The 16,880-nt window shown below is 35.0% G+C and overlaps 1 protein-coding gene and 1 long non-coding RNA gene across 2 annotated transcripts; one reads left to right on the plus strand and one right to left on the minus strand.

The window, feature by feature from the left end:
* Positions 1-8,051: 8,051 nt before the first annotated feature.
* On the minus strand, positions 8,052-8,630 carry LOC116173008. Its single transcript, XM_031490293.1, has 2 exons — positions 8,533-8,630; positions 8,052-8,480 (listed from the first exon to the last, which is right to left on the minus strand). Exons 1-2 carry the CDS (start codon positions 8,535-8,537, stop codon positions 8,111-8,113), a joined length of 375 nt encoding a protein of 124 aa, XP_031346153.1. The 5' UTR covers positions 8,538-8,630; the 3' UTR covers positions 8,052-8,110.
* Positions 8,631-12,575: 3,945 nt separating this feature from the next.
* LOC116173009 lies at positions 12,576-15,969 on the plus strand. Its single transcript, XR_004145828.1, has 5 exons — positions 12,576-13,156; positions 13,209-15,547; positions 15,605-15,748; positions 15,806-15,834; positions 15,884-15,969. It is a non-coding gene; the product is annotated as an uncharacterized LOC116173009 (long non-coding RNA).
* Positions 15,970-16,880: the final 911 nt, after the last annotated feature.

Below are 16,880 nucleotides of genomic sequence, written 5' to 3' on the forward strand. Positions count from 1 at the left end.
TCTTAAAGTATTAATAAATTTTACATTAACACTTGTAGCGTCTTAGTACACTTTCTGCCGGTTTTCAAACATTACGCTAAGTATTTTATGGAGCCCGCAAGCTTAAAATAAGTTTCTGCTCATTCGCTCGTAAATCCATAAATTTGAAAGCTGGTAGGTAACGTTAGAGGAAAAACGTGGGTAAGTAAGCCAGTCTGCTTTAAATTTATAAAGCTATGCATCTTCATGTCCGTTCCCATTTATTGGGAGTGCAGTTTTTGCACTATTCTGAATTTAGTATACATTCCACTTGTTTCCTTTATCGGTTATATTTTACCTATACCTTGTGCCGCAAATGTCTGAAACGAAGGCAGTAAATGTTGACAGAATATTTTTCGAAAGAGGTGTTCCTCAAAGTCGTAAACCAAACGTAGACATTTACACATTAAAGTTTGAGGGTGACTTGATTTTTATCTGAGTAATTTCTCAAAGGATTTCGATTTGGACCTTTAGTGCAACGAAGGATTCAAGGTACTCTTGAGAAACCACTAATGAATAATTAAAGCACGTTGCGTCTTGATTCTAATGAGAAAAATAACAAAAAAAACATAAAATTTACGTTTGCAGGTAATAGTACCAGTAGTATCCCATCGATAGTAGCAAAGAAACCGCTAACTACATATGTTATCACATTTTCCATCACTAAAAGCTTTTCCTAATTGGCATAAAATGCAATTACGAAAATGCTTTTCACTTTAATAAAGTTACCACTACCTCTTGGTGCATTTTAACCGACGGACAACAAGAAATGTATGTCCACTATATCAGTGAAAGGTTAACTAATAAGTAGCTATAGAAAAAGTTAGACTTCTGATTCTGATTGAAAATTTTAGAAATACATTGGGCGCATGATCGCAAACTATTTCAGTGCCAAACATTACAAATAGAATCTTCTCGAAAAACATAGTGAAATGCCATTGAAAAGTGAGCAAAAGTACAGATTTCTGTTGGAACTTTCAACGGTGCACTGGGCTAAGGCATTGTTTAAATACTTTATTTAAACAATGGCTAGGGCTACGCACCTCAAGTACAAACGCCGTATTTAGAAATATTTACTTGGTTTAAAATAAATAAACAGTGTTCGCAGAATAAAAAAAACAAGTGAGTTTCCGGTAGAACAAAAATTGGTATAAAATTGAAAATATTTAGGGAACACATTGGAAAATTCATATCTAACTTTTCATAAATCGATTACAATTAGTTTCCGATATAATAATCGACTCAACTTGCCCTGTGTCTAGTATTTTTCCGATATGCACAAGTAGACAAATTACATATTCTTTTTATAACGGTTCAATCAAGGGGGAATCACTAAAAAGTTTATATACCCATACTTAAAATATACAGGGCGTTTCAAAAAGAATCATCCGATTTTAAAAATTTATTGCTATTCATCTATAAGTCCGATTTGATAGAACAATGTACTGTTAGTAAGAGGAAGCTCTCGAGTTTCGCGTGGTTTCCGCTAGGTAGCAGTAGTTATCCTTTAATATAAAATTAACCTCATGTCCATATTATTATTAGTATTGAAATTATAAACCTACAAAATCGGATGATTCTTTTTGAAACGCCCTGTATTTTAAAATACTCAAAACACCAAAATACTTGTGGAATACTTCAACATTTTGGTTTGGTTGTTATGCACGAATTTCCCTAGGAATTTCCTTTCAAATTCTGGTATTTTTTAAAAATTCCTGTGTGGCGCAGTTCAGTTAAAAGTGGTGCTAAGGGTGCCTGGTTCGAATCAGGGTTCGGGCATGGATATTTGTAAATGTATAGTGGGTTGGGTAGGTAGAGCAGCCTTGGCTGAAACCCTGCCCATTCAAAAATAAAGGCAAAATTAAAATAAAATAAATAGAGAGTTCGCACGAAATAATTCAAGTTGCAATTTTAAAAGGAAATTTTGGAGTTTGAAGATGCAGGTACAATCGATCTTTTCAAGTAGAGAGCTGATAGCATAAGTTTGTAAACCATTCACAGGTTAAAATTCAAACGAAAACCACAGTTTTCAAAATAAAGACTGAATTTGAAGCTGAAAACATGAAAATCAAATATCGAAGTTTGAAAATGTTGGGTTGCGTTGCGGAAACTGGGACACTTATTAGCGTACTAAATTTCCATTTGACCATCTGGATTTTAAAATTTGGGGCGCGAAGACTGCACAAGAAATAATTTAAAGCAGGGAACAAGAAGAGACGTGTTACTGAAACCTTGCATGATTTCTGAATCAAGAGTGAAAACATACACAAAATCTATTTTCGAATTGTGATTGAAGTTTTGTTACTTTTTCGTAGTTTTAAACATCAAATGTAAACCAAAAGATGAAATTTATTCATGAAAACTATACTGGAAATAATTTCATGCTAAAATCTGGAAAAAGGATTTACTTTTTGTATCCCTCTTTCCGCGTTACGCAAGTTCTGGCAAACAAAGTTGTATTTTAAATCGATGTCACATTATATTATTTTTCGGGCCTTCAACAAGTGAAACAATACACCTTTGATTATCACAGTTTTTCACATAACCAATCATAATTCTCTGCAATAAACAATGTTGAACTGCAATCCGCAATGCTATCACGATTTTTTTGTTCTGATTTGGGATAATATGCTTTATTATTATACCAACTATATTTCGTTCCAATTTCAGATGTAGTCGAATTGTAAATTACCGCATTTGTATTTCACAAAAGTAATTAGTCATATGATAGGTATTTCTAATTTCCTCAAATCGTAACTTGTCAATGAGAATTACGAAATATAATGTATTCAATAAACTTCAATTGTAATTCTATTAATTTATTATAAAAAAAATTTACATTCCACTTACAAATAAAAAGGAAACAGATTAACTGGAGATGATTCATGCATCGGTTCGTTAGGATCACATCACATTTAAAGAGTAAGCCAATGATTAAAATTGGAAATCGCAAACGTAGGCAAATGCAGTTCTATGTAACTGCAGACACTATCATGAGTACCAAATAGGATTTGAAAAAACGTGACGTTGGCACTTCGTACTATAACTCGCAATTCTTTGTTTAAGAAAATGTAATGAGTTTGGCTACTTATTTCTTCGTCAGTACAGCAGACCTGTGCGATTACTATCAGATATGTCCCGCCGGAAGGTACGGTAAATGAGGTAACTGCCGAATCCAGGCTTCCAAGGCGTTGGAAGGTGTCTTCTACTGCATCGTCGTCTACCTGGACATTTATCAGAAACATCTGCTTCACAGACGACTTATTCAAAAATACTTCCGTAATTTTTGAACTGAAGATTGAGAACTTTACTTTATATCGGTAATAAATTGAAAAAAATACTTACACCATGTTATCAAATAAAGGCGCGACGCTGTAAAATGTGTACACAAATCACTTTTCTTCTAAACAAACTTGAAACTTTCGTCGGCAGGGCGAAATTGAACAATTTCTGTAGTCTTATTGGCTGTAAAGTTGCTAATATTGAAGTACGCCAAGGTCCTAGTATACACAAGAGTGGGGATAAATAAGAAAAGATTGTAATAATCTAATTGGTTCCCAAATGACTACGTGAAACAATTTAAAGTGTACATACAAGTATAATTTTTTTCGTTTCCGTTCACTATTACTCAAAATAGGCTTCGAATGATTCTATCTCAATATTCCGATTTTTTAATAGCTAAACAGTTGTTTATTTATGATAGTTTCCATGCTGTAGAAGATGTGAACAGAGGAATTAGATCCAGAAGCACTTTTGTGTCACGTAGTCGTGGATTAAATATGTGTTTCAATGCGCGTGTGAAATAGTCCCTCCTTTATAACATTTTTCAATTGTAATGAGTTCTGGAAGCTCGGTATACAGTGTGTCCAAGATAAGAATAAACAGCATGGGGAAATCGGTCGGTTAACTTAGAAAAAAGTTGCGTAGTTTAGGGTTTAGTAAAATGATGTCTAAAGATTCTGAAATTTCGATCAGTTCTAAAGATTTTCGAAATTAACCATATTAGTTCTTCCTCATAGAAACTTTATAATATGTACAAGACGGTGCCCACTGTGACGTTTCGTCTGAGAAATCGTTATCAACTTCATATTTTTATATGGGCCGGAAAAAAGTACATACTGTATTGATTATCATATTTCATTACGAATAGAATGACGTATGACACAATATGATTCTTTATTAGGTATGCCATTCTTTATTAGGGAACCATCAGTGAATTGTTGTGGCATTTTGTCAAAGCCTACTACACCAAAATGTTAAAAATTTAATAACAAATAACTTAAATAATAAACAATGTTTAACAGTTTGCTATAGTCGCTACCTAGAACCCTCTTAGAGAACTTAGAACTCTCGAGGGACTACTGATAACAATAATTAAAACTCAAAACTTTACTTGAAAAGAATCTCAAGTATTTCTGTGGTATCTTAAATGTCCCATCACGTGATTACGAAAAGTTTTAGAATGGTCTCGAATCGATACCTCGCATTTGAACAAGTCCTTTATGACATTTTCAAAAATGTAGAAGGGTACTATATTGTAAGCGCCTCGTTTGCCAGTCCGGTGGACAATGGATCTTCAATTAAAAGTTATCGATTCCTCTAGAATATTGTTGTATGCCCAAGAAAGTGAAAATTATTATTATATGAAGTTCAAATTTTACAATTTTGCTTCTATAAAAATCTGCTTATTGCTTGGAAGGATCCAAAATTGCAATTCTTATGGCAAAAATGAGCTTTTTATTAAAACATTAGTCGTGTAAAATAAGTAGTTTGTTCCTTTTTACAAGCTATAGTTTAGGTGGTGGCAAGAGTGGTGGCTTTGCTTTTTTTTTTATTGATTTGTATATATAATTTACCTGGAATTCATACAACATTTTTGAAATATGTCTTATCGCTTGGTATGGGTGTATGTTTTGCACGGAACTAAATTTATATTTCATCCGTCACAATATGCTCCCTCACGAGACGCTATGCGCTATTTGAATGGAAATATCGTATTAAAATCATCGTAGTGTCTTTGAAATTGATTAGAGCGTAATTTCGTGCACTTTTCATTATTGTAAAGAAAACCAAAGAAATCTTGAGCAGTTTTTGAGGTAACGAGGTGAATCGGCACTGCCACCAAAGCCGAAGCTGCGTTTTCGTGTTGAGTCAAATTATGCCATCAATATTTAAACATTTTACGAAAATAGTCCTTTGAATTGTTACCACCCGTACGTTAGTAAAGGGAAGTATTGCAGTGGGGTAAAAATTCCCCACGTTTTTTACGGAAATACACGTTTTCAAGCACCAGGAACCCGAACCAAACAAAATTTTGATATCGGTCCGTTTATCGATCTTCCGGTCTGTGTGACTTTACACTAACTTCCGGCTAAAGGGATGAACCGATTGGAACCAAATTTGGTACACATATTCTTGACATAAAAGACTGAAAAGCTTTTGGGCAGAATCCCGCATGCGCAATTATGTTAAACTGTCAATCATTGATAGTGCAGGGGTTAAGAGCCAAAATAGGTTTCAACCTTGCATTTTGTGATAACCTTATGAAACTTTCAGAGGATGTTCTAGACACCCTAAGGTTCAGTTTCAGCTATGCCGCCACCCCCGCACTTAAGCGCAAGGTAGCATTTCAATACCCGCCCATGAAATGGGCCAAAAATGTATGTATGAATTATTAAATACCCAGGGAGAATTTATTTAGGGTTCTACGCACCATAATTAATAAGAAAAAGTGTTTTCTCGAGAAATTTTGGTGCAGTCGATTTTTGGTAAAAAAGGAAGGTTATACACTGCCTTTTTTGAGGCCCTAAAAAAAATTGTCTCAGATCGACCCGGAAAAAAATTTTTCTTATAGAATGTGGCCTGTAGAATCCATAATTTCAAACAGTTCCTAGATTGGGCTACTAGTTCAAAAGTTACAGCCCTTTGAATTTTCTTTCGAAATTGGTTCTAGTCTATAACTTTTGATTGAGAAGTCTGATCGAAAAAGTACGAATTGTACATCGAATTCAATCAAATTTGGTGGGTACATTTCTAGACAAAATCATTTGTATTAATTTTAGAGGCATATATGCCTTAATGTTCGACTTGTAAGCAGCAGAATTGAGACATAAAATTGAGAATACAAACTAATAGATGAGAAGGGGACTCAAGCTTTTTTTTGGACGTGAAAAGCGTCGCAATTTATTAAAGTTAAAAAATAAATAGTGAAAATTAAGTGGTTCAATTAAGATACCAGTCGTCCACTTTTTAGTTGAAAATTTGTTTCACAGAGGACTGCTTCTTATCGCTCGATGTGACTACTTTTTGCACGGGACTAAATTCATCTCATCCGTCACGAGACGCTTCAGCTTTCATAATATACATGTATTTACTTATATTACTCATCGACTTATTAACGAGCTCCTAGCGAGTTCATGATTTTGGACTTTCCGTCCGTTCATCCTTTTGTGGATAAGATAACTTCCGAACGGTTTCGAATTCTGTTTTCAGTATTTTGTATATCATCACCGAAGGAAGAACTGATTAAATGTTCAGTGGCCCAGGAGCTCGTTTGCTATATTTGTTACAAGTTTATTTCTAGATCGCGGTAAAAAGAAGGGAGCGAAGAAGTGCGAGACAAAAAGAAGCAGTCACTTCTGTCGGCAGTCACCAAGTGCAACATAGCTGCTGATTTATTCTCAGTTACGATACTCAGCACTCAGAGCTTGACCCAAAATTAACTAATTTGTTGCGTCACTGACTTTCACAATCATGAAAATAAACTTTTCCCTCGAAGTTTCCTTAAAAAATGAAATCATCATAATATGTAGATCTATAAACAAATATCAATTCTTTTCAATAGCTCTGTATCTCGCTCTATATTGACAACATTAACATCAACTTAAAATGTTCACTGAAATTCATTGGAATTCTTTAGAAGTGTAATGAATTTTTTGGAATTCATTTGCAGTTTTGCAAGTCTGATGGAATTTTTTTGGAATTTCGCACTAAAAAATAGAAAATCGTTTTCTGGTAGAGGGTTTTTATTTCGACTAGAGTTCCGGACAACCCTTCAATAATAAATTTTAAACTTTCCGTAATGAAGTCTGTGGTAAACCTTACAATACAAGAGGCTTTCTTATATTTAAATTGAGAAAGGAGTATTTATCGGTCACTCATATCGTTTTCGGGATATTTTACGTGCGATAATTAAGATGGCGACCCCTATCATTTCTTTCTTGTTTCACGATACTAAAACCTACGAGATCGAATAATAAATGTTGGAGCAAAACCATGTTGCACAAATAGAAACCATGTAGACAGATTCGTTTATACTGTATCAAAATTTTCGCGAACAAAATTAACTCCTCCACCCCTCCGCACACGGTCAACTGAAAGCATTGTCGAACTGGTTGCGTAGAATCGTTCTTACTGCCCCGAAACGGTTTCAGTTGCGAGGTTTAGTCGTTTAGTCCAGTCAGTAGAGATTTTTGCCCTACAAAAGATGGCGTCTTTTTCTACAGCAATTCTGTTTGTGTTTTGTCTGTCCGTCAGTTCCTCGTCTTATTCGAGGAAGAAAAGAGACAGTAATGTCAAACCTTCGCCAATCGATTTCTAAGAGTTCAAAATCAAGGATGAGTGCTATTGAACATGGAGACTTCAGAAGCCCAAGGCATGTTCGAAAATTGGATCCTTAGCAATTTTAGACATTATGAACACTGTAGGGATTATATAGTTTAAATCGGTCTAATAACATAAAATTTAGTTAGTATCAATGTGTGCATCCTTTTTCAAGGGCGTCAGTCGAAATGATGTTCAGATTTGAAGGAGAAACGTGTCGTGGGTGCACATTGTTTCATTAATATGAATAAAGACTACCCAATACAAAAACATCTTAGTAAAAGGGATAATTGATTCTCCTTACTTTTCTGTACGAAATATACCTTTTAGCATAGACTATACTTTTAGTTGTATCTTTCACTAAGGGTATAATTAGTCAATGATTGCATTAAACTCTGATTTCGTTATTCAATGATTAAACAGAATGCCTTAAAAACTTTATTTATAAATGAGAACAGGAGTCATGATCACGTACGCCACATCATGATATTTAATACTTAAGTCGCAGTTGTTCGTCGTTTGCAAATCCAGACAAATGTCTTTCCATGTACTTCCAGACACAATCAGGAGTGCCGAATACGATTCGAAAAGCCACGACGCCAGCACTTTTTACAATCACTCGTAGTTCTTTATTTATGAATACGTAATGAGTTTTGCGACTTATTTTTTCATTACAAGAAATGTACCCAATTACTAACATATATCGCCGGCCAGGAGGTACAACATACGAAGTAACTGCTGAATCCACAGTTCCGAGGCCTTCGAAATCGTCTTCTATTGTATCCTCGTCTACATGAAGATGCAGCAGAAACATTTTCCTCGCAGACCACTTGTTCAGACTTATTTCCGTAATTTTTGAACTAAACAGTGTGAACGTCACTATAATTGTAATAAATAAAAAAAAATACTTACACCATTTTTGCCAGTAAAGGCGTGACGCTGTAAAATGTGTACACAAATTGGTAAATTATTTCGTCAATCGTCTGTGCTACGAAGTTACTCACTACAACTCTAAATGGGAATTGAATGTACTGTACTCCCCCTCATTCCCCACCACTTGACTCTTAAATAGATGGTATAGTATGGAGGGGAGACGTTCGAAAGGACTAGATTTGGTAAATAACAATTTTTTTTTCAGGACGAATCTATTGATTCTTCCTACTCCTTAAGTTTTATTTCCTTGAATGTTTTAGATTCCTTCGACTTCCCAGTTTACAAATTTTTTGTTCTACCGTTTTCTCTCATTTTCTTTTTAACTTTCAAATTCCTCAGCTTTTTTCAAATTCTTTCGGTTATTCATATTCTTCAAATTCTTATCATTTTTTCGATTGTTTGCCTTTTTTTCATTTATCAAATTCTTAAAATTCTTCGTTCTAGTTCTTTTATTGATATAAATTTATCTCCTTTTATTTTTATTTATTCGTACTACATCATACTATTTAGATTCTATGGTGTCTTCTGATTTTTCACATCCTTAAAACTATTCAAATTCTTTGGAATCTTAAAATACAATTTCCCATTCGATCGATTTCTTTCAATTCTTTTCTTCGAATTCTTCGTAATTGCGTCAGATTCCTCTAATTATATTGTTTACAAGTCCACATACAGTTCTCCCTCTTTGTTGAATTCTTTATATCTTGACTTTTTTTCTTCTTCTTGTTTCTCTCTTCATCTCTACCTTATTTTTTTTATTGCATGTTCTTCCCCTCATTCCCTTATCTCTGTTTTACTACTGATCGTTTTCGCTCTTCTCTTTATGTATGTAAATTGGTTCTTTCATATATGTATTCACTCATTATCCTATTCTTTATTTTCTCTTAGTTATTTTCTTCTATTGATGATTCTATGATATGTTAATTTAATATACCCACTTAACTTAAAGTTAACGATGGTTTTACTTATTTAGGTACTACTTTTATTTTGCATTTCAAATGGGAAGAAACGTGGACTAATTTTCGGTAAAAAGTGTAAAAAGCGACACAAAGATGAGGATTACACTAAAACGCATATTATGATTTTTCCAAATGGAGCGACGATGCGGGTTTTAAGCTCAAGCTCTAGCGATTTTTCAGACTTCATATCGGAAGCAACCGAAGGTAACGGATGAAGAAATCGGTAGGGAAATATATTTGACCATTAGCGCAAGCCTTTAGCAAAAAACTCGAGATCAATACCCATTCTCTAGTAAAAAGTAATTTTGAAGAATTGGCGACCGGATGAACAAAGCGTTTGCAATAGCTCCTTTTCCTACTGGGAAATCGAGTGGATGGAATTAATTCACGCGTACGGAAACCAAAAGTGAATTCAATTTCACCAAATGATTTGTATATCGTGTATAATACAAAAAATTCACCGTTGGAATGTCCAGGGGCGGACTGGCACGGGGGGGGGGGTGGCGATTGCCACCTAGCCTGTAGATCATAATGGCCCGTTGGAAATTTATAAGTATGTGATGTATTTAGTTTCTTGCACTATTAATAAATTATTAACACGTTTCTCTAATTGGGGTTGATGTTAGGTTGTTAAAAAATTCTATTTTTTGAAGTGTTTTACAATGAATTTATCATTTTTTGTCGTAGTATTTTGAAAGTATATTTGTATATTTTGTTACTTTTAATTATCAGCTGCAATTTAAAAAAAACTGTATGGTAATTGATTAACTTTTGAACTAGTAGCCCAATCTTGGAACTGTTTGAAATTATGGATTCTACAGGCCACATTCTATAAGAAAATATTTTTTTCGGGTCGATCTGAGACAATTTTTTTTTCGAGGCTCAAAAAAAGGCAGTGTATAACCTTCCTTTTTTACCAAAAATCGACTACACCAAAATTTCTCGGGAAAACATTTTTTCTTATTAATTTGGGTGGGTAGAATCCAAATCAATTCGTACTTTTTCGATCAGACTTCTCAATCAAAAGTTATAGACTAGAAACCAATTTCGAAAAAAAATTCAAAGGGCTGTAACTTTTGGACTAGTAGCCCAATCTTGGAACTGTACCAAAAATCGACTACACTAAAATTTCTCGGGAAAACACTTTTTCTTATTAATTTGGGTGCGTAGAATCCAAATCAATTCGTACTTTTTTGATCAGACTTCTCAATCAAAAGTTATAGACTAGAAACCAATTTCGAAAAAAAATTCAAAGGGCTGTAACTTTTGAACTAGTAGACCAATCTTGGAACTGTTTGAAATTATGGATTCTGCAGGCCACATTCTATAAGAAAATTTTTTTTCGGCTCGATCTGAGAATTTTTTTTCGGGGCTCAAACAAAGACAGAGTAAGTATAACCTTCCTTTTTACCAAAAATTGACGACACCAAAATTTCTCGGGAAAACACTTTTTCTTATTAATTTGGGTGGGTAGAATCCAAATCAATTCGAACTTTTCCGATCAGACTTCTCAATCAAAAGTTATAGACTAGAAACCAATTTCGAAAAAAAATTCAAAGGGCTGTAACTTTTGGACTAGTAGCCCAATCTTGGAACTGTTTGAAATTATGGATTCTGCAGGCCACATTCTATAAGAAAATTTTTTTTCGGCTCGATCTGAGAATTTTTTTTCGGGGCTCAAACAAAGACAGAGTAAGTATAACCTTCCTTTTTACCAAAAATTGACGACACCAAAATTTCTCGGGAAAACACTTTTTCTTATTAATTTGGGTGGGTAGAATCCAAATCAATTCGAACTTTTCCGATCAGACTTCTCAATCAAAAGTTATAGACTAGAAACCAATTTCGAAAAAAAATTCAAAGGGCTGTAACTTTTGGACTAGTAGCCCAATCTTGGAACTGTACCAAAAATCGACTACACTAAAATTTCTCGGGAAAACACTTTTTCTTATTAATTTGGGTGCGTAGAATCCAAATCAATTCGTACTTTTTTGATCAGACTTCTTAATCAAAAGTTATAGACTAGAAACCAATTTCGAAAAAAAATTCAAAGGGCTGTAACTTTTAAACTAGTAGACCAATCTTGGAACTGTTTGAAATTATGGATTCTGCAGGCCACATTCTATAAGAAAATTTTTTTTCGGCTCGATCTGAGAATTTTTTTTCGGGGCTCAAACAAAGACAGAGTAAGTATAACCTTCCTTTTTACCAAAAATTGACGACACCAAAATTTCTCGGGAAAACACTTTTTCTTATTAATTTGGGTGGGTAGAATCCAAATCAATTCGTACTTTTTCGATCAGACTTCTCAATCAAAAGTTATAGACTAGAAACCAATTTCGAAAAAAAATTCAAAGGGCTGTAACTTTTGAACTAGTAGCCCAATCTTGGAACTGTTTGAAATTATGGATTCTACAGGCCACATTCTATAAGAAAATTTTTTTTCCGGGTCGATCTGAGACAATTTTTTTTCGGGGCTCAAAAAAAGGCAGTGTATAACCAGGGGCGCACTGGCCCGGGGGGGCGGGTGGCGATTGCCACCTGGCCTGTAGATCATAATGGCCCGTTGGAAATTTATAAGTATGTGCTGTATTTAGTTTCTTGCACTATTAATAAATTATTAACACGTTTCTCTAATTGGGGTTGATGTTAGGTTGTTAAAAAATTCTGTTTTAATTGAAGTGTTTTACAATGAATTTATCATTTTTTGTCGTAGCATGAAAGTGCTGAAATACAATGATAGGCGACGCACCTCGTGTGGATTGTATATTTTGTTACTTTTAATTATCAGCTGCAATTTAAAAAAAACTGTATGGTAATTTATTTTGGAGAAAGGAGTACTTGTACTAAAATGTTTTTGTGGCGCACCTCAGAGCTAACCCCCCCAAAATCATTACTACACTAATACTTTAATGGCCCGTAACCTATGCAATTCCACCTGGCCCGCAGTTACCCAGTCCGCCCCTGGGAATGTCAGTAGTGGATATCGCTATCATTTTGTAAATCATTGTACGTAATTAACTTTAACCTTCCCTCCAACCCCTATTTTACAAGATCCATGTCTGGCTACTTTCTGATGGAATTATTACCTACTGATCCGAAGAAAGCTACGATATGCCTTTATTAAAAAAAATGGTCAATTGCATTTTGATTCCTTATTTGTTTAAAGATAATGGACGTTAATTAATATTTGGACTATTTTTCCGCATACATCGCATAATATTCCATAATGTTGTAAGTATTAAGTTTTACAAGACTATTCAAAAAATTGTTATTTGTTTTATTCTTTGATCAATATGAGTCACCTAATTTTCACGGGGGAAGGGAGAAATAATACTTGTTTATTACCGGCTCAAATTAAAACATTAAGTTAGAATTATTCTACTCCTGTTTCATGTTATAGATAGTGAACAGAACACTGCGAACCTTTTAATTTTAGGTAGTCATGAACTCGTGACATATTCTTTTTCAATTTATCCCCCTCTCCTGCATATACCAGACGGGCGCCTTATATCAAGTCAATCCACCATATAGTGCAACTAATAAAGCTAAAGAATTTGTTCAATTGCGTTTTGTGCGAACACGATTGCGTTTGTGTACTTAGTGACATTTACAGTGTTGCGCCTTTTACTGGATAACATGGTGTAAGTATTCTTTTTCAATTTGTTACCGCCATATTGACATGCAATGCTTCAGTTCCAAAATTACGGAAATATTTCTGAATCAGCCATCTGAGGAGCAGGTATTTCTGCTGCATCTCCAAGTGGACGATGATACGGTAGAGCCCAATTTCGAAAGCGAAGAAGATCTCGATTCGGCAATTACCTCATTTACCGTACCTCGTGGCGGATTATATTTGCTAATAATCGCATGCGTTTGCTGTACCGAAGAAGAAGTAAGAAGCAAAACTCATTATGTTTTTATAAATAAGGAGTTGCGGGTAATAGTGAAAAGTGCTAACGTCAGGTCTTATCGTATCATATTCGGTACTCATGATAATGTCTGGAATTATATGCAAACCCATTTGGCTGAGTTTTCAGGCGACGATTTGGCGGCTTAATTATTTGGTTATGTTTTAAATATCACTTAAATTATGTGATCGTATACCTAACTGATTTGCCTTCTTCAAATTGGTTATAAATAAAGCCCTTGCGATTGGAATTGTCTTTTTGTATTTGTATTAAATAGCAAGCAAGAGTAGAGCAAACGCAACTTGTGTTATTAATCAGCTCCGTTTCGTAAGCGTAACGTATTGGATATACAGGGTGTTCCTAAATATGATGTAAATACGGAAGGGGCTACTTAGGTCCCCAAAGGCTTCGTTACTGATCAAGTTTTTTCTTTATCTCTTGAAGTTTTTGAGATACTTTATCTGTTCTTCCCCCTATACCCCTAGAAACATAAAGCATATATCTACACGTAGATTCTACTAAATAAAACAATTAGCAGAGTTCGATTTTGATTGTAAACAATCACACATCTACTAAGTAACTACCTACCAACAAAGGAAAAAACAAAACAAAAATTGTTATGTTAAATTTCGCTCTTTGATTAATAATTTTTTAATTTTCCGTTTAAAGGCCTCTTCGGACAGATGCAGTAACTGTCTGTAAACCGAATTATTACAGAATTTGCAGATGTTAAATGAAAAAGAACGTTGAAACATTGCTAAATTGTGCATCGGGATGGAAGCTAAACCCATGTGCCATGTGCCAACCAAGTCGAGGTAAGGTGTGCGAAATTCTGTTATATTTCCTGATACCGAACACGAAACGTAAGCATGGGTACTTGCTGAATTCTGTCACGGTGATGATCATTGGAATCGTTTCAGAGTCTTCAGCTTAGAAAAACCATACTACATTCATAGAACTGTTTGTTAGAATATTATATATAAAATCTTTAGAACCTTCAGAATCGGCACAATTCGAAAACATTCAGAACCATTAGAAATTTAGAACTTTAAAATACTTATTGATAATCTTTTACAGGGTGTTTAAGGTCTTGTCATTTTATTTTTAAGAGGTGATTAAACACATTAAAAGAAGGCGATTCGCAGTAAAACACCTTAATAGAAGTAGAATAATAAATCAACAACCGGCCGTCTACTACTATAAGTAATGTTGATCGAGACTTTGTGTTCAACACTTTGAACAACTGCTGTAAAATTACGTTTATTATTAATTATCTGTGGTGGCACAACAATAATCTTTATTTTTACCACCCGCACGTTAGTAAGATATTAAAAGATGATCACCACCTTTTCAATCAAACGTTTTGAAGTACCAGGAATCCGAATCAGACAAAATCTCGTTGATGGCGGTCTGTCGGTCTCATTTCCAACTAAACGGCTGAACCGATTGGGACCAAATTTGGTAACATTTAGATATAAGCAAAAAAGCTGAAAAGCTTTTGGGCAAAACGCGCATGGGCAGGTGTGCAGGCGGTATCTGTGATAGCTATAGCAAATTGTTTTACTTTCTTGTGCCACATAAATAAAAAAAGATAAAATAAAATTTAAATCACAAGCCCGTAAACACCGTGTATGGAGTATTTAGAACTGCTGTAGTTTTGTTAGGATCTAAGGACGGTGTTTGATTTTTTTTCAAATTCTCTTAGAATATTCTAGAAATTTAAGGATTTTTAGAATCCGTATCCTATCTGATTAAAAAAAATTATATTCCAAAAAATTAGGCGACTTAACGAAAATGCAAAGTTGCACAATAAGATTCAACCACATGCTTAATTTAGTACGTCTTGTCCGGTCTTGCCTTTCAATGTCTTCGAAGTCCAACGGGGTACTCCCCAATCTAACTATAGCAAGCCAAACCATCGCGACGGTTACAAGCGATCAATTTTCTGACTAAAGGAAAGGAAGAAAATGACAGCGGTGAGAAGGGAGGTCCACTAACGCCGCCATTTAAGGTGGCGGAGAGATGCCATCCCCCCAAGAAAATGCCAAACCTGAAACTGAAGCACCACCCCCCAGAATGTTAGGCTACGATCTGACAAGACGCTATAGCGCAATGGGCGATGAGGTATTTTCCAGGCGATGCGATTAATCGCAAACAAATTTGATGCAATTTTTTTAACAGGTTGCGATGTGATGCAATTAATCGCAAGCAATTTCTAAGGACATATTTACGAAAAGAGTCGCATGTTAGCCTCTGTTCTGTGTACAGCAAAATGACGAAATTTCGACGGCACATCCTAGCGGAAAGTTCTTATTAAAATATACTGTAAGTATCCTATTAAGTTCTCTGTTGTGTGAAGGCGATTAAAGGCAGTCTTTACAGCTTTACTAGTTTCACCAGTCTCTCCACAGGTGACGTTCGCTGCTTCGGTAATTATATTTATTAAACGTATCATTTCAGTGAATTCAGTTGTTGACTGTTCTGTGGCACTGGTCCGATAAGACAGATCATTCTAGAAGATGCGCCAGTGACGGGCCCCAAAAGCGTAAGTCCAGATCGGCCTTTGTCAGCATCGTATCTTGTGCTTAATCTGCATTGACTATGATCTTCACGTAGAAAACGATTACATTAAATTTCAGGACCGAAAATCCTAGGTTCTACACTGGGCTCCCGTTACAAAGATCACTTAAATTGGTGAATTTCAGAACTTTTGGTAGAATCTGTACACGTTTTTATGCGTCGGAAATGTATTTCCGTGACTAGTTTTAATCGTTACTGTACGCATAAGAAAAACCGTGCACGTCCTAGTTCCATAGCATTTCGTTAGAAGCCTAGATGGCGAAGTATCGCGATAAAAATGCTCCCTGAAACGTAGAACGTACAGAAAATTTCACATGCATCACGTTAAAGTACCTTAACAGACATGTTAATCAACACAGACAGAATTCCAACACTAAGTGCTTGCAAATATGATAGTAATGGGTTGGCTTTTCCGGGGATGTTCGCGATAATATGGTAATCTGGTCACGCATAGGCTCCCTCATCATTACATTATAATTCAGCGTATAGGGGTAGCCGGCATTTTTTCCGCCTTCCTTCGCGAGAGGCGAACAAAATATAAATATTTTTCCGCCGACAATTTCTTACACATAATATTCAATTTTTAGCAGTATAGCGGAATATTTAAGAGGGCTGTCGATCGACGTTGCTTGGCATAATACCGACGCTGTAAATCTTTTTTGGTGTATGTTAAATGAGGGGTAACCTTGCTTTATTATATTCTTTGCGCGTTAAATTTCAACTTTCAAGCATCGGGGGGTTTTTTTTATTTTGAGGACTTTTTCTGCAAAATCCGTTAGTAAATTCATTTTTATTTTTAATTTACAAAAACAAGCTTACCCAAAAAATATGAACCCCGAGAAATCATGTTCGGATAATTTGCAGTCAGATTCTTGGA

This window comes from Photinus pyralis, unplaced genomic scaffold (genome assembly GCF_008802855.1).
Source record: "Photinus pyralis isolate 1611_PpyrPB1 unplaced genomic scaffold, Ppyr1.3 Ppyr1.4_LG6, whole genome shotgun sequence".
In the NCBI taxonomy this organism is placed as follows: Eukaryota; Metazoa; Arthropoda; class Insecta; order Coleoptera; family Lampyridae; genus Photinus; species Photinus pyralis.